Below are 23142 nucleotides of genomic sequence, written 5' to 3'. Positions count from 1 at the left end.
AATATAGATAAAGCATTAGCTTCAATTGTACGTCATAGCTTATTCTGGTAACATAACAACCACGTACATCTTGAACGTTAATAATTTATCTTACGAATTAACTAACAATGAATCCAAAAAATTAAAGTACATTTTTTGTTCTTTTTCGTTGCCGGGACACATGGACATCGCATATATAGGATGGAAGAGAAGCGCACGGATTCCTTGAAAAATTACTGTACTGTGGTTCAACTAATTTCTATAAATTTGTTCAAATAAAGCGGTTGGTACAATACAAAAAATTAGGAAATAATTATTATATAAATTTAAATTTTTAAATATAAAAAAGATTCCATATAAATAAATTATCCACCTCGGGGGAGAAAACCCCAGAGAGAGAGGAGAGAAGACCACGAATTAGGTCACCGGTTACAGTTAAGTCCGTTATTCTAGGGCATTATCCGTCCACTCGGTGTTGACCAATGTCCAATAATCTTGAGGACCACTCCCAAAGGGACCAAAAGTACAAAACCTTTTTATTGACTGTTTAAATGCTTACCAGCTCCCAACTAATCGCAATAATCAATAAATGGTTTTGTCACCAATATTACCCTAGTAGTAATTTATTTATTTTATGCCTAATTATACTATACAGTAAGCTTCTTAAATTTTGAGTTGAATGAGATTTTTTTTTTTTGCCATCAATGTAGATTTTTTTAAAACTTTAAGAATTAATAATAAATTCATAGAATTATTAAATTTATGGTGGAGATAATTCTATAATCATTAATCTATTTGTTATTTGATTAATAAAATGATTGTTTTTCTGCACATAGTTTAAGTTTAATTTATTTGTGGGGTTATTTATTTATACATATGAAGCAGTTTGGCTCATGATCTTTGAACCATCTCCAGAAGTAACTAGTATAATAAATATATATAAGTAATTTTTAGGGAAGTTTGTTGGGTCTCTTGCATTAGAATATATTAATATAAGAATTACTTAATTAAATTGGAAAAATTAAAAAATTAAAATTATTTAATTAATTATAATAAATATTTTTTATGAGTAAGGTAATTTGAAAACAATATAAATATATGATATAAAATAGATTGAGATCTAGAACAAAATTGAACACCTCAATAGACAATCATTTTTTAATCTCATTTGAGATCTTATTTAATGAGATGGAGGTACGAAGAGAAAGTATCAATTAATAATACAAAAATCTTCCCACAATATACAAACAAAAGGTATATTAGAAAAGCAAACTCAATTTTTGACAAAATTAAAAGGAATAATCACTTTTAACTACTACTTTTTTAATTAAATGTTTAATATTAGCTCATTGTCATTTGATGATTCATCTAATTTATCTGACAAAAAAACGAACTACTAAACCTTATCTCAAGTTAAATAATATGGGTCCCACCATATAGAAATGTAATTAAATTGCACCGGAAAGGCTGGAAACCACTGACAAATTGAAAGTTACGGGGGTTGCATTCACATACTCTCCCCCAGGCTGTGATCCAACACGTACTTCGCTCACATTGGACGAACATCATTGTATTAGTACTCTTCCGGTCTTTATTATAATACCCAATTTGATTTTTTATTTGGTCCTAATTATAAGACCCAATCCATTTTCTCTCTTATATTTATGCTTTTTTCCAAGATAATCCTTCTAATAATGATAGTTTTAGCCAATATACTTAATTAGCAGAATATTTAGGAATAAAACACTTATTTATTATAAATAACCAACTTAACTTACTTCCTTATCTCCTCAAATAAGTCAATTGGGTCTTATAATTAGGACGGAGGAGTAGTTTTTCAGCTAACGGATATGCTAAAAAAACTTTTTCATGACCCTTCTTAACAACCCGTTGCAACGGAAATCTCAATTGTAAATTAAGAATTACATTTTAAATTTACATGTTAATTAATGGAAATTCCTGAACTTACATTGTTTAAATGGATATTTATAAACTTTGAAGAAGAAAAAACTGTCGAGGATCTAATTGTTATTAAAGTACTAATGTTTTGGAACCTAGTGATCATTCTCCTAACATCTAAAGTTTTATTTGTGGATTTTATGTTTTTCTACAATTTGTATTTTGTTGAAGGAAAGGGACATTTTAAGATTTCAAGAAGAGAAAAAATATTTTCCTCAAAGTGAATGAGAAAAGACCTTTAACTATGACATTAGTTTAGAAGTTGAAACACAAAAAAAAAAAAAAAAAAGGAGCTTCATCCTTAAGTCTCAGAGCGTTTCTCGTTTAAAAAAGTAGTCTTGGTCTTGGAAGCTGCTTTTGTATTAATATTATTTCTGTCATTTTCGGCCCCCACAAAAGTCTTCGTAGCCGTTTGATCCAATTAATAATATACTTTTTTTTTTGGGGAAAAGTTTGCTTCTAAAAAAGTTCATATACGATTTATTTATTTAAGGGTTGATTCATTTCCTTGAAACTTAAAATTATTTCTTGAGTAAATATATTTTAAATAAAAAAATGACAAAAAAACCTGCTGAACTTTAAAATGACAAATAAGTAATTTGACATATTTTAAGTAATTAAAACCATTACAAGAGTAATCTCTTTTTAAAATTTAACAAGTATTTTTCTACTTCCGGTTTTAAATATAAAACCCATTTTAATATAATTTGTATAAAAACAAGTCTTATATTAAAATGAGTTTATATTTAGGACCGAAAGAATATTATTTTTTAAGACACTTGCCCTCGTTTTATTTCTTAATGTCAAAATTGTTAAAGGTGCCTCTCTTGATATTTATTTCTTCATTGGCAAAGAAACAGCATTTTAAATACTTTTTTTAACTCTTGTTTCTAGAGTTTTTTTTTTTTATTATTTGCTCACCTTATAATTCCATTCATGAACTATGAATATAAATTGCGCATGGATTATGGACCACGTAGGTAAAACATAAGGTGGTTTATTTTCACATAGTATTAAATTAAATACCAAACTTGCTTTGTAATTTTTGTGATTCATTGCTCACAATTAGCTGTTCTCCAGTTGGAGACACAATTTTTTGCCGACACGCACTTACAGTACATTACCTCCAACGTTAATTTTGGGGGCCAGACATAACCCGTAACTTTCATTCTCCAATGTTTCTTCCAAACCTACCTGCCCGCACGTTAACAAGATAACAAATTTAAACCTTTTTGTGTATGAGAAAATTATATTAAAAAAATTATGTGCCCCACAATATTCAAATATGATTTAGTAATATTAGATTTCAGAAAATTGTCCAACAAATGATAATAATTATTACTCCTTTCAGTTCTTAACATAAAAGTAACACAAAATTAATGAAACCAGTTAAATTAGCTATTAGTAAGACAATTGTGTTGATTCACTTGAAATTGTCTCCCTAATCATTTCTTATGATTATTACTTCTAGATGGAATCTCTCTTAATATATGCAATTAACATAAATCGTTGGGAAAATAACATAAATATAAGAAATAAAGTGAATTGATATTTTATATTTACGAATAAATCTGAAATCTAACCTTTCTTATATTAAAAGCATGGAGAAAATATTAAATATATAATATTTCATGTAACATAGTTAAACAACTTATGCTAATATAGCAACATCTATGTACTGAATTTATAGATGACTCTGGAAAATCGATTGCCAAGAAGTGAATATAAGGTGTTGAAAGTTTCCTTGACCTTGCCGTTGATACTAAACCTAGAAGGTGAGATCATCAATCACATCCTTAAAATTTTTGTATGGATCTTAAATGGATTTGGATTTACGTGTGGGAGGAAAGTGGGAGTGAGTAAGATTAGTCAAATTTAAAGGGATAAAGAAAGCTAAAGTTCATACCCTTTTTTGTTTTTATAATCAACCGACCATTTTATCCCTTTACCCTCTAACACTAACATCCCAGAAACACCTCAAGCCCTGTGATTTTATTTTAGTATTTTTTTTGTTTCTTTTCGGAGCAAAATAGAATAGAATCGCATGGTTGATATTCCTCGTCCAGAAACTCCTTAAATTACGGTTTGGTGTGTACAAAAACTAACTATTTGGATTTGGATTTGGATAGCTTGTCTTAATCACTGTTAATTACTAATCAATTTCTCGCGTATTACCCAGCAGCAACCTCAAGTCAAAAGCTAAAAGATAAAAGCGTCCTTTTCCTTGTATTTTTTTTTCCTAAGGAGGGTAAGATCATATCTGAAAATCTTGACCATAATATAACCAAACCCACCAATTTACCAATATTTATACTCATTTTTAAAATTGTGACGATATATAAATTTTTCCAACAAGAGCATAGCTATTTTACAAATACAGTTTCAAATTTAAAACTTTTAACTAATTATTTTTATTTTAGACTACATACATGTTAAAATTCTTCTTAAAAAAATAAAAGTAAAAAATTAAATCGGGACAGACCATGTCTGGGTGATCGTCACCCTTTCCACTCGTTTGCAGGGTTTTGACATGCAGAAACCACATTTGAGGTGTGTTTTGGCTTATTAGCTTCAGTAGGTTTTTCCCTGGAGGAGAAATATGGGTCCGTTTCTTCCTAGAAGCTAAATGTAGGGTGTTGTGTAATGCCACATGTTACATCATATGAAGAAATATATCCTACAAGCGACCTGAAGACATTTGATTAATTGTCTTGACCACCATAAAAAATAACTAATTTCACTGTTCAAAATTGATGTTTGAGTGTCATGGACACCAATTTATCTTAATCCTGGCTTTTTATCCCTTCGAAAATAAAAAAGAAATTATTGTAATTTGGTATTTATGTTGTATTACCTCATAAATTAATACTCCTTCTGGTTATAAATGTAGAACTCATTTTGTAATATAAATTATAGTACAAAATGAGTTTTACATTTAACAAGGACCGAACGAGTACATCGTAAACCATGAGAATATTTCATCCTAAACATTCCTCTGATGCCCCATGGTAAAGAGCAAACAACTCAGTAAAAAGTGAGGTCCTCCAGTGAAAAAAAGCAGAAAGAAACACATTCACTTTTCATCGCTATCCCTAGAGCTTAGAGCACTACTATTTTTCTTGGACCAGACGGTATCATTCGTTTTCCTCAAGTTTGTAAGTCGATTCTACTTCTCTACTGTATGGCGAAACATTTATAGGCATACTGCTAAAGAACAGAGAAGCCAGCCATCTCTAAACAAATCAAGACATTAATCTGAATGGCCTCTTCAAGACGATGATGCCATCTTAACCAAAGTGATAAATATTTCATTATAAACAGCAGAAACAGTAGATCCCCTTATTGGTGAATTGAAAGCTGATCATACAGTGAGCTTTTATGCCCTGTCATCTCCCTATGATCAAAGTAGTGACCCATCGCTATGAAAAGGCAAGAGTCTTAACAACCTATTTAGATGTATAAGAGACCCAACAGCACAATGCATATCTATAGTTGACCGCTAGTGTTCATAGAAAATACAAAGTTGAGGCAAAATTATCATATTCCGCAAGCTTGCCTGGCTTATCCATTGCTCAATAGAGTTTCTACTTTCCAGCTCCACTATGAATAAAGAAATATAAGCTGGGGAAATGTAGTAGTTAGTGTGTGCTGATCCTCATGAAAAATTGTATTTATAGCTGAGAGTAAAAGAAAAAGTCATTAACTTTATCTAAAAACTCTACTAATTACAGTCATTATACAACACCTAAACAGTAAAATCTGCAGTCATATACTAGCCATCATGAAGCTAACAATCCCACCATAAACATATTATATCCAAAATCAACTTCACATTATTATATTAGATTAATTTATTTCTACTCTTCCTTATCACCTAATTATTTAATAAGGAAAACTTTAACCTCAATTTTCTGTACAATAACGCAGTTGTCATTTCCAACATGAAATCGCACTTCGATCATGCGTTAATACCAAACTCGCCATTCCGTTAATTGATCATGGTGGGCTGAGATAATTCCATGCCTTCATAAATTTGCAGACCTTCTTCCATTTTGACCCCCTATCTCCGGAACGATGAATTCGCGGGCGATAGCCGTGATTGTGGTATTTTATTTCGCTCCTCTGCTTGGGCATTCGGGTTTGACAAAGCCAACGGAGGACCCGTGCGATCCCAGAACGAAGCGGGATCCGCGGACCCTCCGGTCTGATCAGATCACGGTTCTGATCAACGGCTACTCCGAGTCCCGCATTCCTCTTCTCCAATCAATCTCCGCCACATACTCTGCATCGCCGCTGGTATCCTCCGTGCTAATCCTCTGGGGAAACCCCTCAACCCCACCCAACGTTCTAACCCACCTTGCCCACAATCTCTCCATCTCCTCCCTCGGCTCAGCTTCAATCTCCCTCATCCGCCAGCCATCTAGCTCCCTGAACGCCCGATTCCTTCCTCGATCTTCCATCGAGACCCACGCCGTCCTGATCTGCGACGATGACGTATCGGTGGATCACAAGTCATTCGAGTTCGCCTTCCACGTCTGGGCATCCAATCCTCACCGTCTCATCGGCCTCTTCGCCAGATCGCACGATCTGGATCTGTCGAGGAAAGAGTGGATCTACACGGTACACCCGGACAAGTACTCAATCATACTGACCAAGTTCATGATACTGAGAAGCGAGTATCTGCACAGTTATAGCTGCGAAGGTGGGGCTCCGATGGCGGAGACGAGGAGGACCGTGGATGAGATGCGTAACTGTGAGGATATCTTGATGAACTTCGTGGTGGCCGATCGGACGAATGTGGGGCCCATATTGGTGGGAGCAGAGAGGGTTAGGGATTATGGAGATGCAAGGAACGATGACGAAGGTACTGGAGAGAAGAAGAAGAAGAAGAACAAGGGAGTGAGAGAAGTGGGATTGAGCAGCAGGAGAGGCGAGCACAGAAGAAGAAGAGGAATGTGTATAAGGGAGTTTCACAGGGCGCTGGGGAAAATGCCGTTGAGGTATAGTTTTGGGAAGTTAGTTAATTCAGTTAGTGAACAGGGATTGTGCCAAAAGGGAGGGAAATTGGTGTATTGTGACCAATAATTTTTACCCTCGTATGTTATTTAAAACAAGTTTACAAGCTCTTGTGCTGTGGTTATATGTATTGAACCAGTAAAATTCAAGATAGAAAAATAAACAAGCCATGTATAAAAACATTTCTTTCCAAAATATTATGTCATATAAAGTTAAAAAAGCAAGTTTTTTTTTTTTTTTACCCGGTATAAAACTAGAATTAGTTAGCCTTGTGTAATTATTGCTTCCCGTCCTAGATGTAAGAATAAGTAAATAAGTTTATTTTTGTTCTAAATATTAAACTTCAATTCATTTTATCTTTCAAATTTATAATTTTTTTCCCTAAACTTTTATTGATTACCCATATTAAGTGGGCTTATATCTAGAGAGTAATTTTCAATACAAATAATCAAAAGGTACTTCAAGAAAATTAATATACATTTTTATAAATATTTAACTTAATTAATTTTCTTAACCTCTACCAACTCAGGAATATAAGGGCTAGCCTTTTATATGTATTTTATTTTTTATTTTACCAATACGTGCACAATGGGGGATTGATCCGGTGAATATCAGGAATAAGATGAGAATAAAGACGTAACCAAAATAATGCACTTAACAACAGTTATTATCGATTGTAGAAAAGAATTAAACTAATTTTTTAAGAGAGGAATGTGCTAAATCATCTATGTGCCCCATCTGCAAAATGAGGCCTGAATCAGTTGAACACCTATTTCAAGGGGTTGTGGTGGATCCTTTCAAAGTCCAAAACAGAACACTATTTCAAATGAGCACTCCTCATATGAGACTGAGGGATCAGAGAGAGTAGAAGATGGAATGGTCAACAGCACCAAGAGTTATCTACAGCTCCTTCTTCTTCCTCACATTTACAATATAAAGGGCCAAAAACTTTTGCAGAGAGCTCTGTCAATTATTCTGTCAAGCTCAAGCAATGTAACGGGAAAAGAAAGACTCACTGTCTTTACGGGAATAATCAACTTTGCAAGACATATTTGATGTTATGGACTACTTTAGACCTATTGTTCTGTAATATTTCGTTTTTTTTTTTTTAATTATGATATTGATCGTTTTAAAGAAGGGTATTGAAAGAGATGGCATTTCATAAGACCATTTTTAGTCTGTTCCCTATAATCACTCTAAAAAAGATAATAGTGCCGGACGATATCTTTATAAAAATAATGGTTTGCTGTATACAATTAAGAGACGGGTAAACTGTTCATCTGTGATGCATAACTTTTTCCAAGAAGCATCACTATTTTGACCATTCAATTGCATTTTATAATATTCGGAGTCATTTTCAGCGTTTTGAAATGTCTAGCCAAGTTTGAGACGCGTTTCGGCTTTTCGCAAATTCAACCTAAAAATAATTACCAAAATTTTAAAAAAAAATGACAAATGCTGAAAATATTTGTCAGTTCCTTCGTAGAAGCTTCAGCTGTGCGGTAGCAAAACTGTACGAAATGTATAGTGTTGTAGAATGCCACGACATGTTACATCATATTAATAATGTATCCCATAAGCTACCAAAAGATATTAGACTAATAATCGTCTTTACCACCACAAAAAAGAGCTAATTTCAATATTCAAATATTGATGGTTTGAAAGCCACTAACACCAAATTATCCAAATCTTAACTTCTACGAAAATGAATTCTCAAACTCTGCTACATAATATCTTAAATTCATAACTGATACAAGCTCAAACCATTTACATATCTTATCCAAAACATCCCTCTAATTCCACATGGTAGAGAGCAAAGAGCTCATATTACCGGCGGAAAAAAAAAAAAGAAAAGAAAAGGAAAGAGCTAGCATATAAGATGAGGTCCCCCAGTGAAAATGCAGAAAGAACACATTCAGTTTTCATTACTATTCTCAGAGCTCTTTTATTTTTCTTTGAACATACTGTATCACTCGTTTTTCTTTAGTTTATACTTTGATTCTACTTCTCCACTGTATGGTGAAACATGGTATGCATACTGCTGAAGAACAGAAAAGACAACCATCTCTAAACATATCAAGACATTCTGAATTGCCTCTTCAAGGTGCTCCACATCTAACCAGAAATGATGAGATCGAATAACCCCTAGAGCCACCAAAATCTCCAGCACAACTCCCTGCGTATGATCAAAGGACGTTATCCTATGTTAAACAGAACTCAGATGATGATGCCATATTAACTGCAATGATTTCATTACGAACAAACAAAGGAAAACTGATATGATGCTGAAGAAGGGCTAGATAGAAGGTAAAGCAATAACAGGGAAACACAGGAGACACGGATATTGGTGAATCGAAAGCTGAATTATAGTGAACTTTTATGCCATTACACTGCAGACATATCAATAATTACAGATTCACATCTAAAAGAGATCCAACTGCACAATGCATCTAGTTGAGCGGTAGCGCTCATAGAAAATACAATTTGGAGCTAAAATTATGCTCAGCAAGTTTGCTTATTCACTACTTGGGAGAGTTTCTCCCTCCACTATGAATAAAGAAAGACAAGGGTGGAAAATGTAGCTAGCAGGTAGTGGTCTACATTGTATTTATCGCTCGAAAGTAAAAGGCAGTCATTAAACTTCACTACTTACAGACATCATACAACATATAAACAGTTGAAGCTACAGTCATATACTAGTCATCATGCAGCCAACATTCCCACTACACATCCTATCCAAATTCACTAAAAGAGGATGGTCCTTGTGGTTTTTGCTTTTCTGTAGCATCATTTCTACAGGTTAGCTCTCTCATTCTCACACACACACACACCTTCTGCACATCTCCAGGTGGTCTTTGAACTCAGTTTATATGTCGAAAATAAAGGATAGCAAAATTACCTGCCAAAAGCTGAAGAAAACAATCCCTTTGATGCACAAGAATTTTGCAAGTGGCTTGTGTGGTTCCAGTTCCTTTGCAAACACATGGTAAAAGATGACCAGAGAATACAAGGCCAATGAAACAGAAATGTTGAGAATGATGGTGAATGTCCAACTCAACCAGCTTGGGTAAAACCCAAGTAGTTGTAATGTTATCATCAATATGGAACAAACTGGGCGGATGACAACAAACTGCCATGTCCAGTATTTCAGAAGCTTCAGCGTGTTGTGGTTCAGCCGAACAGTGCGAGGCTGCAGAACGTCAATATTATAATATAGTAAATTCTATGACATCAGCTATTACATAGAACTGCTATGTATCTACTGCACAGAAATCTGATAGGTTGATAGTGCTTTTCATCATAAAAAGGTATTAACGTTGATAAAATGTGCAAGATTTAAGTGTCAATAAATATTCCAGATAAAATGCTTCTACTGATGAATGGTACTTACATATAATAAGAAAATTCAACAAAAGAATCAAATCAGAACACACTTTCAATGATTTTTTTCTTGTTCAACAAATTTACAAACTACAACTATGTGCATAAATGCACAATGTACCTGAAAAATTGTCATTGGGAATGAGTGGTGCATTTCCCTCCCTTTAATCTCATCAGGCACAATGTTTCTGCTCATTGATATGTTCAAGTAACTATACATCAATGCCATAAATTTAGCAATCACCTGAAGAAAGAACCACATAGCATGTTCTGATAAGCCAACAAAAGTAGCATCTTGAAAGTCACAAAGCCAGATGTTTTAATCAGGGAATGTTACTTACCAGCGCTTCATAGCATTCTTTCACTGAGTCCAAGAACAGAAAAAATACTTTGCTTCCCTGGACATCCAAGAGGCCCACAAATGAGTCAACTGCATATATGGGAGCCATAAGGATAATAATTATGATGGCCTTTTGCTCTTTAGGGTTCTTCCAGTAGAAGAGATGTTGCGATAATAGCTGCACTGTGAAATGCATGGAGGCCATCACACAAAATGCAGACCCCATCACAGTTAGTTGTTCAGGACTCAACGAACTGAGATCCATTGATTGGATAAAAGATGAAACGTAATGATAGAATCTGCACAAGATCAGTTCCAAAGTTCAGTTTATCAAGTGAGTTGAGAAATATTTAGACAGTCTCACAGACCATGTATTCAGGTCGAGAGGCCAGGAACCTACTGTGGAATCAAATGCGCAAGCTCAAATTTTATACAGAAAGACATATTTACCCCGCAACTACCTCCTTATGAGATTTATGTAATGGAATATATTCAACAACTGGAATTCCTCATATTCACTTAATCGTTTACAATTCAGCTATGCAGAGCTTATCAGATAACCAAGTAGGAAATGAGTTTTTGCCATCACTGCTATTACTAGAGAGAATTGTTTGCAAAAAGATTAAAAAAGAAGCCCCTTTCATCTCAGAAACTGAAGGAGGATGATGCGCAATATGATAGAAACAGGAAGATTATGTACAGGGGCCCAAAATATTAGAATTGCCTTTCAGCATCAACACAGCTGCTGTGATTTGCTTTTAATCGTGAAACCATTAGGTCAAATGTCAGGCTAATTCTTCGTATAAAGTTAATTGTATCCAGCTTCTCTTAAATAAACCAAACATGATCTATGAAACGATGGAGGCGATTCTAAAGTAAGTGGAGAGCACTCACCCTCAGACCGAGCTGATCGAACAAATTTGACAGTGCTCTGCTTCTTTCCGCTGCAGTGTTTTTGGTCAAGACCTCTGCAATATATCTTCTTCTTATTCTTGTTTTTTCCCATACAAAATTAGGTAATAGTCAATTTAATTATGGGCTAAGGTGCACCCACCATCCTGAATTATTTACTCAGGTGTGTCCAGTGACTTAAAGTAGAGCTGGGAATCAGGGCCAGCCCTTCAAGGCTGACGGACTTAAAAGGACCGGCCCTCCAGGGCTGAAATTTTAAAAATATCCCAATTTGCTAGGCCCGACCCTTAAGCTACAGGGTCAGGACCTGCCCGCGGGCTTTTAGTCCGTTTGAGAAAAAATACTATTTTTATATTTATCATATTTTTTTATAAAAATATAAAATAAACCAATAAAATTATTAATAAAAGACATAAATATGAATAAAATTAAGTCACAAATATAAAATATCATCATATATAAATATTCATCAACATGTAAGAACATCTAAAACATTCATTAACAAGATAACAACATCTAAAAGTTTTATCTATAATATAATTGTGCAATAAATAAACACTATCATTAATGTTTTGAAACTTCATCATCACTATAATTAATTACTTTTCTTTATAAGTATGTTTTTCTTTCGTAACAAAAATATCAAGTTTTTCTTCTTTATAAGAATTTTATTTTTAAATTTTGCAATCTAACTATTATTTTACTTTAATGTGAGAAACATTGTTGTTGAAACTCATGAATTTCTAATTCAAATTATAGAATTACAAGTCATATAAATATAAAAATATTCTATTACCAAATATATATATAGTTTAAAAATATCAACGCATATAATATAAATCAAATCATTATTAAAGTCCAAATTAATCCATTTTTTAAAAATTTAATTGAATAAATTATTGTCTAAAACTAAATTTAATTTTAAAATGATAATAATAACTAAATATTTGAAATATTATTAACAATGTAAAAAATTAATAACATTAATATTATATAAAAAAATTTTAAAAATAAAAAAATTATAAAAGGGCTTAAAAGGGCCGGCCCTTTTAAGCCTTCGGCTCTCCAGGGCCGGCCCTCCAGGGCTTATTTTTCATTTTAAGAGAAAAATATCAAACCCGACCCTCATAATTTCAGGGCCTAAACGGGCTCGGCCCGTTTTCCTGGCTCTAGCCTAAAGTAATTTTGGATGTATCCAGTGTTCTAAACTAATTAAAATGGTGCGTCCATATCTCAGGCTAACAGAAATGTTATGTTTAACTGTTACTTTCCTAACTCAGTTTAAAGTTGACCCCAAATATTCTAAATGATAGACATATGGACATTTGATATGTATTATTCTTACTCAAAATTGAATTTATTTCCTTCCTCTTCTTCTAAATAAATTGACTTTTGAGTAAGAATAATACACATCGGGTGCCCATGTGTCTATCATGTAGAATATTTGGGGTCAACTTTAAGCTGAGTCAGGAAAGTAATAATTAAACATAACATTTCTGTTAGCCTGGGATATGGATGCACCATTTTAATTAGTTTAGGACACTGGATGCACCCAAAATTACTTTAGGCCACTGAACGCACTTTGATAAATAGTTCGGGGTGCTGGGCGCACCTTAACCCTTTAATTATTTATATCAATATTAAATCAAATATTCATTTATTATTTATTAAATTAACGTTTTCTTACACTTACACATTAAGCACTTTTTACTTTTTTTTAATCCTAAAAAAATTGAATAGTTTCCTTACGCTGCACCTGAGTTTCATAGGAAAAAAAAAATCCAATGATTTAATAGAGAACTTTTTTTATCATAATTTTTTTTATTATTGACTGACCTTGCCTTTGCTTTTTTATTTGGGGCCAACACAACTTTTCTATTCCTCTTTATTAATATTGAATTTTAAAGATAAAGGGCAGCTAAATATTTTCTTTTATATTTTTCCTTACTATAAACAACTAGCCAGGAAACCACTTTGCAATTTATATAGATCAAGTACTTGATCTTTTCTTGTGAATGAATAATATCACGGTTCAGCCATCCAAACCCCTATAAAACACAGAAATGCATTCCACTTTCCTTAACTAAGCTTCTTACATCCAAAGGGATAAAACAATGTATATTAAGAGCAAAAATTATTTATTTATTTTTAAATTACAAACAAATAACTGCATGCGATTTTATATAAAATTGTTGATTGGTGATGTTAGTAACTTCTTAATAGTTTAATTTCGCTGAAGCTGTTGGTCAAAAAATTGTTAAAACCATTCTGTTTAGAAGAATTCGCAAAATATGAACAACTTTTATTCGTTTTACGTTGCATGCTTGATGCTCCGCACCCCCAACAACCCCCCCCCCCGGCCCAAAAAAAAACCATTCTTTTTAAGATTTTCCCTTTTATTTGATTTTTCATGTAAATTTAAATATATTAAATCCAATACTTATATAAACTTTGTATTAGTTTACTCTTATAATTTCTATGGTGGGTAAATTGGGATTGGAAGTCAACGTTTTGAAAAGTCTGTTTGGACGACTAGACTGGGATAGATATTTTAAAAGGAAAGCTAACGAAAAATTTCAGAATCGAAGCACAGCTGCCCAGTGATAAGTTCAACCCATTTGCTGCAACTTGTTCGATATGTTCTTCAACAATCAACATCACGTTCTCAAGTAAGCTTAAAGCTGAGCTTTCTCACGTTTCGTTCATCGAGGATTCTTAATGATCATTCCCAAGAATATTTACCTTCGTGTACTTAGGACCCATTTATCCAGTCGATGCTAAAAATGCAGAACATGCTTTAACACAAACATGATTCCTTAGCTCCTTGCTATATACTGGTCCCGAGGTTTCATGCTTCTTGAATTGTCTGCAACTGATTATGGATGTTGTTGGATCTTTAGCAAGCATCCTGAGCTGCTTGTTCTCTCAGAACTCACTGCAACAATCGCTTGAACGACAGTGTAGGCATCTTAGAAAACCAAGAAAGAATTTGAACAAGCTAAAAGATTTAGTGGAACAGCTAGATGCTCGGAAATCATATGTGAACACTAAACTAGATCAAATGTGGCTGGGAAAAGGGATGAATCCACGGGAAGAGGTGAAGCTATGGATAAAAAGTGTTGATCGAGTTAAAATTCAAGTGAGCAGCCTCACGGAGAATAACAATGGATGTTCCTTCAACTTTGTTTGTTCACGAATAAAATTCGGAGAAGTAGTAGAAGAGAAGATCAGTGAGGTTAAAGAGCTTCTTGACAAGGGTCAGTTTTGGATGATTCGGTGGCTGAAAACTTGCCTAAGGTAGGGTACACTCTTCCTGCATCTCCATTAATGGAGTGTGCCACAACGTTGAAGAGTTTAACGAGGATCTTGGAATGCTTATCACGAGAGAGTGTGAAAAGGATTGGAGTTTATGGGATGGGAGGAGTGGGCAAAACAACTATCATGACAGAAATCAACAATCGTCTTTTAGAAGGGAGAGATTTTGATCTTGTCATGTGGGTTTCTGCACCAAAAGAGCCAAGTCTTGCAAAACTACAGAAGGGTATTGGAGAGAAGCTGGATTTAGATCTTTCGATGATTGATGATGATGTTACTAGAGCAGCCAAGCTATTTGAGGCTTTAAACAGGAGGAGGAAATATGCACTGATTCTGGATGATTTATGGGAGCCTTTCTCTCTTGAAACGGTTGGAATACCGATACCAACAGTCGAAAATGGTTGCAAGTTGGTGATCACAACGCGATTGTTGAGCGTTTGTCGAGGTATGGAAACAGATGAGGACGTGGAAGTGAAGGCCCTTCAAGATGATGAGGCATGGGATCTCTTAAGGTATAAAGTTGGACCAGTAGTGTCAAATTCCGCAGAAGTAGAGGTGATTGCAAAGGAGGTGACAAGAGAGTGCGGAGGTTTGCCTCTTGCTATTGTCACAGTAGGACGAGCCTTAAGAAATGCTGCTGATGTATCAGAGTGGGAGTGTGCATTAGATGAGTTAAGAGCCTCAACAGCGAATATTGAAAGGATGGAAGAAGCAGTCTTTGCACATTTGAGATTTAGCTATGCCAAGCTAAAGGATGACACAAGCAGGTCTTGTTTCCTCTTTTGTGCTTTATACCCTGAAAGTCATCAAATTGATACTAATGAGCTGATGGAATATTGGATGTGGGAAGGTTTATTGGGTTATGTTGGAAGAATGGCTGCAATCAAGAGGAGGGGGAAAATGATATTGAATGAATTAAAACATGCGTGCTTGTTAGAAGGTCTAACTCAAAATGCGGTGGAATTCGTTAGAATGCACGATTTGATCAGAGATATGGCTATTACAATCATGAGAACGAGCCCTCACTGCATAAGTAAAGCGGGGACTAGAATGACAAAACATCAATGGATGGAGGAATGGGCAGAAGATGTTCAAAGGGTCTCACTTATGAGAAATGACTTGAAATATATTCCCTTCAATTACAACCTCATGTGCCCTAGACTTACTTCCCTGTTGTTGCAATTCAACTCATTTTCTGAAAATATATCCCATGAATTCTTCGAAAATATGCAGTTTCTGAAAGTTCTGGATCTCTCCTATACTGGGATTGATTTCTTGCCTAACTCAGTCTCTAATTTAGAGAATCTATCTGCTTTGTTATTGAGTAACTGTTGGAATTTATCAACAGTTCCTTCTTTAGCAAAATTGAATAAGTTGATGGTCCTTGACCTCTCCTGCTCTCCAAGGATGAAAGAACTTCCGAATGGGATGCAAAATTTGGGAAACTTGAGACGCTTAAACCTTTCCAAGACTGGAATTGAAATCTTCCCATTTGGATTAATATCCAAATACACCCTTTTGGAAGACTTGCTGATAGGTGGTTGTGGTAGCTTGTGGGGATCAATGACAGTCAAAGCAATTAGCGGTGGAGCTTCCATAGAAGAAGTCATTTCCTCAAATCTGTCTTCTCTTGAACTAGACTTGTGGAATACAGATGTGTTTGATCAATATGCCAAATCTGATCATTGGGTTCAGCTGGATAAGTTCAGGATAACAATTGGGCAGCCCCAAGTACAGTTTTGTGAAGAGAGAAGCTTAGCTTTTAGTGGAAGATTTGTTCTAAGAGGAAATCCAGTTTCTCTACCACCAAATACCTTAGAGCTGCATTTGGATGACTGTGCTGATATTAAGAATCTAAGCATGTGCCTAGTGAATGTGACACAATTGAAATCCTGTAAAATCAGGTGGTGCGATGACATCGTATGCATAATTGAGTCAGAGGAAGAGGAAAATACTTTATCCATGTTAGAAAGGATGGAACTTTTAGTTCTAGGAAACTTGAAGATGATATGTAGGGACGTAGTGAGACCTGGCACTCTTATGAGCTTGAAGAGCATTACTGTGGAATACTGTCCAAAACTGAAGACTCTATTCTCAGGGCAGATTTTACTTCAACTTAAGAATCTCGAAGAAATTAGTGTCCGCAGTTGTACTGGTATGGAGTATGTGATGCAAGAAGAAGAGGGAGATTTCATGGGAGGTAATAATTTTGGAATTGAGTTTCCGAAGTTGAAGAGGATGAAACTGAAATTCATGCCCCTTTTGATGAGTATATATGATGGAACCATTATCTGCCCTTCTTTGAGAAGTCTTGAAATAGCATCCTGTGAAGCCTTAAAAAGGCTTCCTCTTGATCCGTTAACAACGCCTGCTCTTGAAGAAATCAAAGCAACCAGAACATGGTGGAACTCATTAGAGTGGGATCAACCTGATTTTAAAAATGCCCTGCAACCTTTCCTTATTGAAATTAGATTGACAAGTACGAGTGATAGATAAGAAGACCTGATGATCATGAGTGATTTGTTTTAGTAATTTTGTTGCTAGAACTTCAAAACTTTCCTAGCATAAGGAGTTAATACTTTATATGACTTTGTACAATAATGCCTCATCAAAAAGGAGTATTCTTTCAAAATAATGATAAAAAAAAATGCTCTATATGGTCAGGATATATTTATTTTACTAATTTTATTGCGTCCAGTTCAAGTTCTATATAGACATTTCCTAACATAATTTGTGGTGATACTAGTATGAGTTTCATGTTTGTGGACTTAGATTTAGTAAAAGGGGAAAACATTGAACCAGAGTCAAAGATCAAATGAAGTTAAAACCCAAGATGGAATTTGACAATTTAACCCATAAAGCGAATGGCCTAGCTCGTAAACAAATTGTGCATTCAAGAGTCATGTTGGTTATGAAGGAAAAGAGAAACTAGTGCAGATAAAAATATCCTTGGAGTTCTTGAAATCTTTGATAAAATATCTTTAATTTTCATTTTCATTTTTTAAGTCAATAGCAGCACTCCATTCTTTCTTGAATATGCACAACTCCATCATCTTCTGCACATAAAATCACCTAAGAGAATCCTCATGGATACAGTAGTTACATTTGCTGTATCGTACAGAATCAATTCATTACGGGATGCTTTATTTTTTAAAAAACCACCATGTAGCTATAAGCATTACAAATTCTTATGTGCACGGCACTAGTCTCCTCGATCATAGATAGAAAGAGGTCACAATGTCAAGAGCTTGGGTTGGAATGGCTTGTTCAGGTTCATGGAAGAAGCTGTCTTCCCAATATGTTTGCCGCTTTCCATTAGCCGATGAGCCTCTGCCGCTTCAGAGAGAGGAAATGATTTGTACACCACTGGCAATAATTCATTGCTGGTCACACATTCTTATCCATTGTTTTTGTTTCCCAAGCCAGCACCTGCATAGAAATTGACCATGTGATATAACTCAGGCTCATCTATAAACCCAGACAAAGTGCATAGTTCATAAAGCAACAGCAGCATAATGATATGAGATTGAAGTTATGTTGGGAAATGAATTAAATCACCCACGATGATACCTTGACCACCTGTTTCTTCCTCTACCCTCGCAACAAAGTCCGCTGTTTTGTAATTGATGCATGCATCAGCACCAAGATCCTTGCAGAAAGCTAATTTCTCTTCACTGTTTGCTAATCCATATTCAAAAAATGAGTGCTTGGCAAGCACTACTCAGAAGTTTCAATCAAAGAGATGCATGGTTAGCTCCATGAGACGGGCCAGTTTTAACGGATCTATTGAAGGTAGTTAATTTCCAGGGAAAAAGTTGTATAAAGGTTAATTTTCAAGAAAAAAGTTGTATAAAAACTACTGGACCAGCTGTGACAAATACTGTTACTCCATGATCTTCACCTGTCTGAATGGCAAATATACCAATTCCACCAGAGCCGCCATATACCTGAGAATTGAAGGATTCAAGTTAGCATAAACCATTATTAAGTCACAACTACAGACTCCAGAAAGGTCATACAGCACTGCCGACGAAAACAAATCCAGGCCATTTACCTGTACCTTGAGCAATCTATAATTTTGCAAAGATACTCCAGGAAGTATAGATACATTGATAGAAGATATTTCAAGTTATGAATGGATGTTATCCAATATTATATTTACATCCTTGCGAGTCTTAAAACTAATTCAAGCATGTCTTGCATTCCCTAATTAATGGTGAAGACCAAACGTAACACCCGAGTTGCTAAGTTCTATGTATACTACTAACCCAAACAAGAGTTAATTAAACAGAAGAATACAAAAAGGTACTGGTACGCTGCATAGCTTCGTTCAGAGTAGTAAGAATTAACAAGATGGGAGTCACAAGATATGCTGCATCCAATGACTTGGTTCAAAACAACACAGTTTTTGAATGTTAACTAAAAATATAATTTTCTCTTCATAGATTAATTATTAGACTCAAAATTTACTAAGAACGTTTCTCCTTTGAATAGCCGGCTCATCATAAAAACATTAGACCACACAGTACATGCAACCCCAGGAAAAGCAGCTGCATCCTTCAGAGAAACTGCAGGTGGAACGGAGAGAACTAGCCCAGCAGGAACTACCATTTTATTAGCATAAACCCCTCCACCAAGAAGAGTACATACCTATAAACCCCATCTATTTATTAAATCAGTTTTAATTTATTCATACACTACACGACTAACAGGTCTCCACCACCTCAGTAAAACAGAACCTTGAGGTTAATGCTGATCAAAGGAACATAAAGGAACCCAATAACCATATATTCGATCATCAGTCATCACTGAGGTTAAACGTATTGTCTTATTTAATAAGCTATCAAATTAAGCGTACTATAGCATAAAAACACACAAAGGTTATTCCTATGAAAGGCATATGCTCTGCTTGTTTCCAACTAAGAAAGGTCCATCATTCACGGAAACGGCGAAGGTATCACAACAAGCAATAGAATAACTTTCCATTTTTGAGAGACCCAACAACCAGGCACCTGGGATGCAATGTTCCCTTGATATGTTTCGCATCTCATCATTTTCTCAAAAAAAAAGTAGATTAAAGATATATCACTACCTTGCAAACCCAAAACTCAGAAGAATTAATGTTAAGTACCTGGCCACCGATTTTCCACCTGGAAACTTTTTGCCAACGGCTTCAACACTTCCGGAACACCCCGTTCCTGGGTAAGGGCACGCACCTCTGGGGGGTGGACACGAACCTTTCCTCTGAAGGCTATCGGCTCGATTCAGCGCGGTTACTGTTATTCTGATGAGGACCTCGTCGCCTCTGTCGCTGGAAAGTCACTCGCCGAAGGCAGAACTTCCTAGCAGCGTTACTTGTGTTCCTCCGCACGCATCATGGCAAAATAATACAGTGTCGTCTCCTCAACAACAATCACGCCGTCCTGATTGCCATACGACGTCTCGGTTTTCTCTGATCGGGATACTTTACGTTTGTTTAAAACAATGCCCGTGCTAATTTCATATTTTTATTAGACCTTTTTTTTCGTGCCAAAGTTTTATTAGACCTTTAGTGAATATATATTTTGTACAGATTATTATTTTTTTCAGGAAAAAAGAAACCAATTCAAAATTAAAAATATTCCGTCACATAGGAGATGATGTTCCGACATGAAAAATAAAAATAAAAAGAGATTAGTTTATGTGACAAGTAGGGACCATAAGCTCAAACATTTATGTTTAACAAATTCATGGTCGGAGCAATATCTTTCCAATATGCTTGCTGGTTTCCATGAGTCGATGAGCTTCTGATGCTTCAGATAATGGGAAGTACCTATACACAACAGGCTTCACCTTCCCTGAAGCAATGGCAGGCCACACATTTTTCTCCACCTCTCTAATAATCTCTGCTTTCTTTTCCGGACTTCTGAATCTCAAGCGAGCAGCTGTGTTCAAAATCACCACATGAAACGGTACTGTTTGCAGTTTGTTGACAATACAACTTGCTATATAGATTTGATAAAGAGATACATGTTATGCAACAAACAAAGAAATCAAATTATGGTAATCATCTATGACCTTTATATCCATGACTTTCCTTGCCTAGAAAGCAGGAGAATCTTGTAAGGCTAAAGTGATATTTAAAAAAATGCTGAATAAGGAATAATATTATGGGGAAGAATACTCTAACGAAGCTGAGGTGATACTCAGAGAAAATTCTTAGAATTGAGCTTATAATGACCTATGCAGGTCCAAAGGATTTGATGCCCATATAACATAACAATGGAAGATTTTGGACCATACCCTGTACTGTGAGGCGCCTTGTGAGCAAACTATTCAGATTTACTTCTCCTACAGCCCCACCCATTATGCTGATAAGGAAAAGCCTTCCATCAGAGTTTAAGCTGTCCAGGTTTCGCTGCAGGTAGGATGCTCCCATGTGATCCAGAATGACATCAACACCTGCAATTGGTAACTTCAGTATTCAATCTTCTCCATAACAAGCACGAGGGAAGTAACCTTCGTAGATAAAGAACAAGAATGTAAAGAAAAAGATTAAAAAAGTTGGGCTAAATGCAAAAGCTTCAATAGTTTTTCTATTTGATATAGAAAAATGCAAAAAAAAAGGTGATATACCTTTCCCGCCAGTTTCTTCCTTTATTCGAGCGACGAAGTCCTCTGTCTTGTAATTGATAACAACATCTGCTCCGAGATTTTTACAAGCAACTAGTTTTTCTTCATTTCCTGAAATTTAATTATTAAGATTCATGAGTATATGCAAAACTCAACATGTGTAATAAGATATAAGACAAAACAGAAGCAGAGTCGGACCTGCCGTAGTGAAGACTTTTGCTCCTTGAAATTTAGCCATTTGGATAGCAAATGTACCAATTCCACTGGAACCCCCATGAACCTAACCTTTCAGTCATTGGGTCAAGTCCTAATAACTACTATAAATTGATTTATTTAGCATGTCAATTTCAATATCATCCACCAAGATATGTTCTAAACAAAATCCAAACATGCTATGATGATTACTAGTCCTTAGACTATTTAAAGGAAAACTTGGCACGAATGACAGCACTATGGAGACTTGGCTATCTATCTATATATTAGCTACATATATATATATATATATATATATATATATAAGCAGCTCATTCTGATATTTGATCATAAGAATTTAACCTTACATGCTGAAAATCAGAAACATTCATAGTATTTATAACATTCCCCGCTCATCCCCAGCTTTCCAATGCCATATGATGCAATCATTCATTCAAAAACTATTTTGAGCTGGGCACAATTAGTTACCAAGAATGTCTCCCCAGCTGATAGTCGACTGGTCATAAAAACCGTTGACCAAACAGTGCATGCCACCTCAGGCAGGCTAGCAGCATCCTCCAAAGAGACACCAGGTGGGATAGGGAGAACTTGTTCTACTGGAACAGCTACCTTCTCTGCATACCCTCCCCAATGGAGTAAAGCACATACCTGCAGAAAAACAACAAAGAATCACAAGGCTCTTCGCACATATCAACAAGTCTTGCACATATATTTATAACAGAATTCTGTATACAAGACTCAGCTTCAATCGTTCTATCAAGAAGCTTAGACACACGGTGATTTCTCAAATTACATCATTTACATTAGTAAATCTGATTTACCTTAGCAAATATGAAAACACAGGAATTACCCATGGTATTTATGCATCAATGAAGAGTCAATTGAGTGCAACTCATCACTACCATGAACAACCCGAATCAGTCCCTTCAGAGATGACGCATTAACGACATTTTATCTTCGATCCCACTAAGGAAGTCCCAGCTTATCATCAAATAAGCACTACAATCTAGTATATGGGATGATCCGACCCTATTTTAGAAGTGTCTTGCTTCATAGATTATTGTCAATTTAATAAGAACACAAATGAAGTTCCAAGTGAAAATTAAAATGTACCTTGTCACCAATTTTCCAGCGGGTAACATTTTTACCGAGGGCTTCAATGGTGCCAGAGCATTCCATACCCAGAAAGGGGGCGTCACCGCTTGGAAGCTCATATAAGCCTTTGCGGTGGAAGGTATCGGCACGGTTCAAAGCAGAGGCAGCAACCTTTATGAGGACCTCATGGTCCTTAATTAATGGCTCTGCCACATCCCGTACCTGAAGCACTTCTGGGTCACCTGGTCTAGTGATCACCACCGCCTTCATTGCTTGTGTCGCACCAAAACAGACTACACCCTCAACAATGGAATTCCCCA

At 35.4% G+C, this 23142-nt stretch overlaps 4 protein-coding genes and 1 long non-coding RNA gene across 8 annotated transcripts; 2 read left to right on the top strand and 3 right to left on the bottom strand.

The window, feature by feature from the left end:
- The first annotated feature begins 5593 nt into the window (after positions 1 to 5593).
- LOC114725300 (glycosyltransferase family protein 64 C3-like) lies at positions 5594 to 7111 on the top strand. Its single transcript, XM_028911802.1, has one exon. The coding sequence runs from the start codon at positions 6013 to 6015 to the stop codon at positions 7021 to 7023; it is 1011 nt and encodes a 336-aa protein (XP_028767635.1). The 5' UTR covers positions 5594 to 6012; the 3' UTR covers positions 7024 to 7111.
- A 1424-nt stretch (positions 7112 to 8535) lies between these two features.
- On the bottom strand, positions 8536 to 11649 carry LOC114725302 (transmembrane protein 184C-like). The gene is made up of 5 exons (XM_028911804.1): positions 11570 to 11649; positions 10677 to 10974; positions 10457 to 10579; positions 9854 to 10144; positions 8536 to 9130 (listed from the first exon to the last, which is right to left on the bottom strand). The coding sequence occupies exons 2-5, from the start codon at positions 10938 to 10940 to the stop codon at positions 8924 to 8926; spliced, it is 885 nt and encodes a 294-aa protein (XP_028767637.1). The 5' UTR covers positions 10941 to 10974; positions 11570 to 11649; the 3' UTR covers positions 8536 to 8923.
- Positions 11650 to 14912: 3263 nt separating this feature from the next.
- On the top strand, positions 14913 to 17398 carry LOC114725310 (disease resistance protein At4g27190-like). Its single transcript, XM_028911811.1, has one exon. It carries the CDS (start codon positions 14915 to 14917, stop codon positions 17396 to 17398), a length of 2484 nt encoding a protein of 827 aa, XP_028767644.1. The 5' UTR covers positions 14913 to 14914.
- A 503-nt stretch (positions 17399 to 17901) lies between these two features.
- LOC114725303 (uncharacterized) lies at positions 17902 to 20505 on the bottom strand. 4 transcript variants are annotated; one of them, XR_003738411.1, is made up of 4 exons: positions 20034 to 20505; positions 18804 to 18849; positions 18473 to 18685; positions 17902 to 18331 (listed from the first exon to the last, which is right to left on the bottom strand). It is a non-coding gene; the product is annotated as an uncharacterized LOC114725303 (long non-coding RNA). The 4 variants fall into 4 exon arrangements; XR_003738410.1 differs by having other exon boundaries at positions 18473 to 18849; XR_003738409.1 differs by having other exon boundaries at positions 18804 to 20058.
- Positions 20506 to 20580: 75 nt separating this feature from the next.
- On the bottom strand, positions 20581 to 23126 carry LOC114725301 (quinone oxidoreductase PIG3-like). Its single transcript, XM_028911803.1, has 6 exons — positions 22841 to 23126; positions 22196 to 22375; positions 21713 to 21794; positions 21518 to 21625; positions 21185 to 21343; positions 20581 to 20826 (listed from the first exon to the last, which is right to left on the bottom strand). Exons 1-6 carry the CDS (start codon positions 23090 to 23092, stop codon positions 20630 to 20632), a joined length of 978 nt encoding a protein of 325 aa, XP_028767636.1. The 5' UTR covers positions 23093 to 23126; the 3' UTR covers positions 20581 to 20629.
- Positions 23127 to 23142: the final 16 nt, after the last annotated feature.

Source organism: Neltuma alba, unplaced genomic scaffold (genome assembly GCF_004799145.2).
Source record: "Neltuma alba isolate B1F8T4 unplaced genomic scaffold, ASM479914v2 tig00012241_pilon, whole genome shotgun sequence".
Classification (NCBI taxonomy): Eukaryota; Viridiplantae; Streptophyta; class Magnoliopsida; order Fabales; family Fabaceae; genus Neltuma; species Neltuma alba.
Note: the sequence above shows the minus strand (reverse complement) of the source record. Positions and strands in the feature narration are given on the sequence as shown.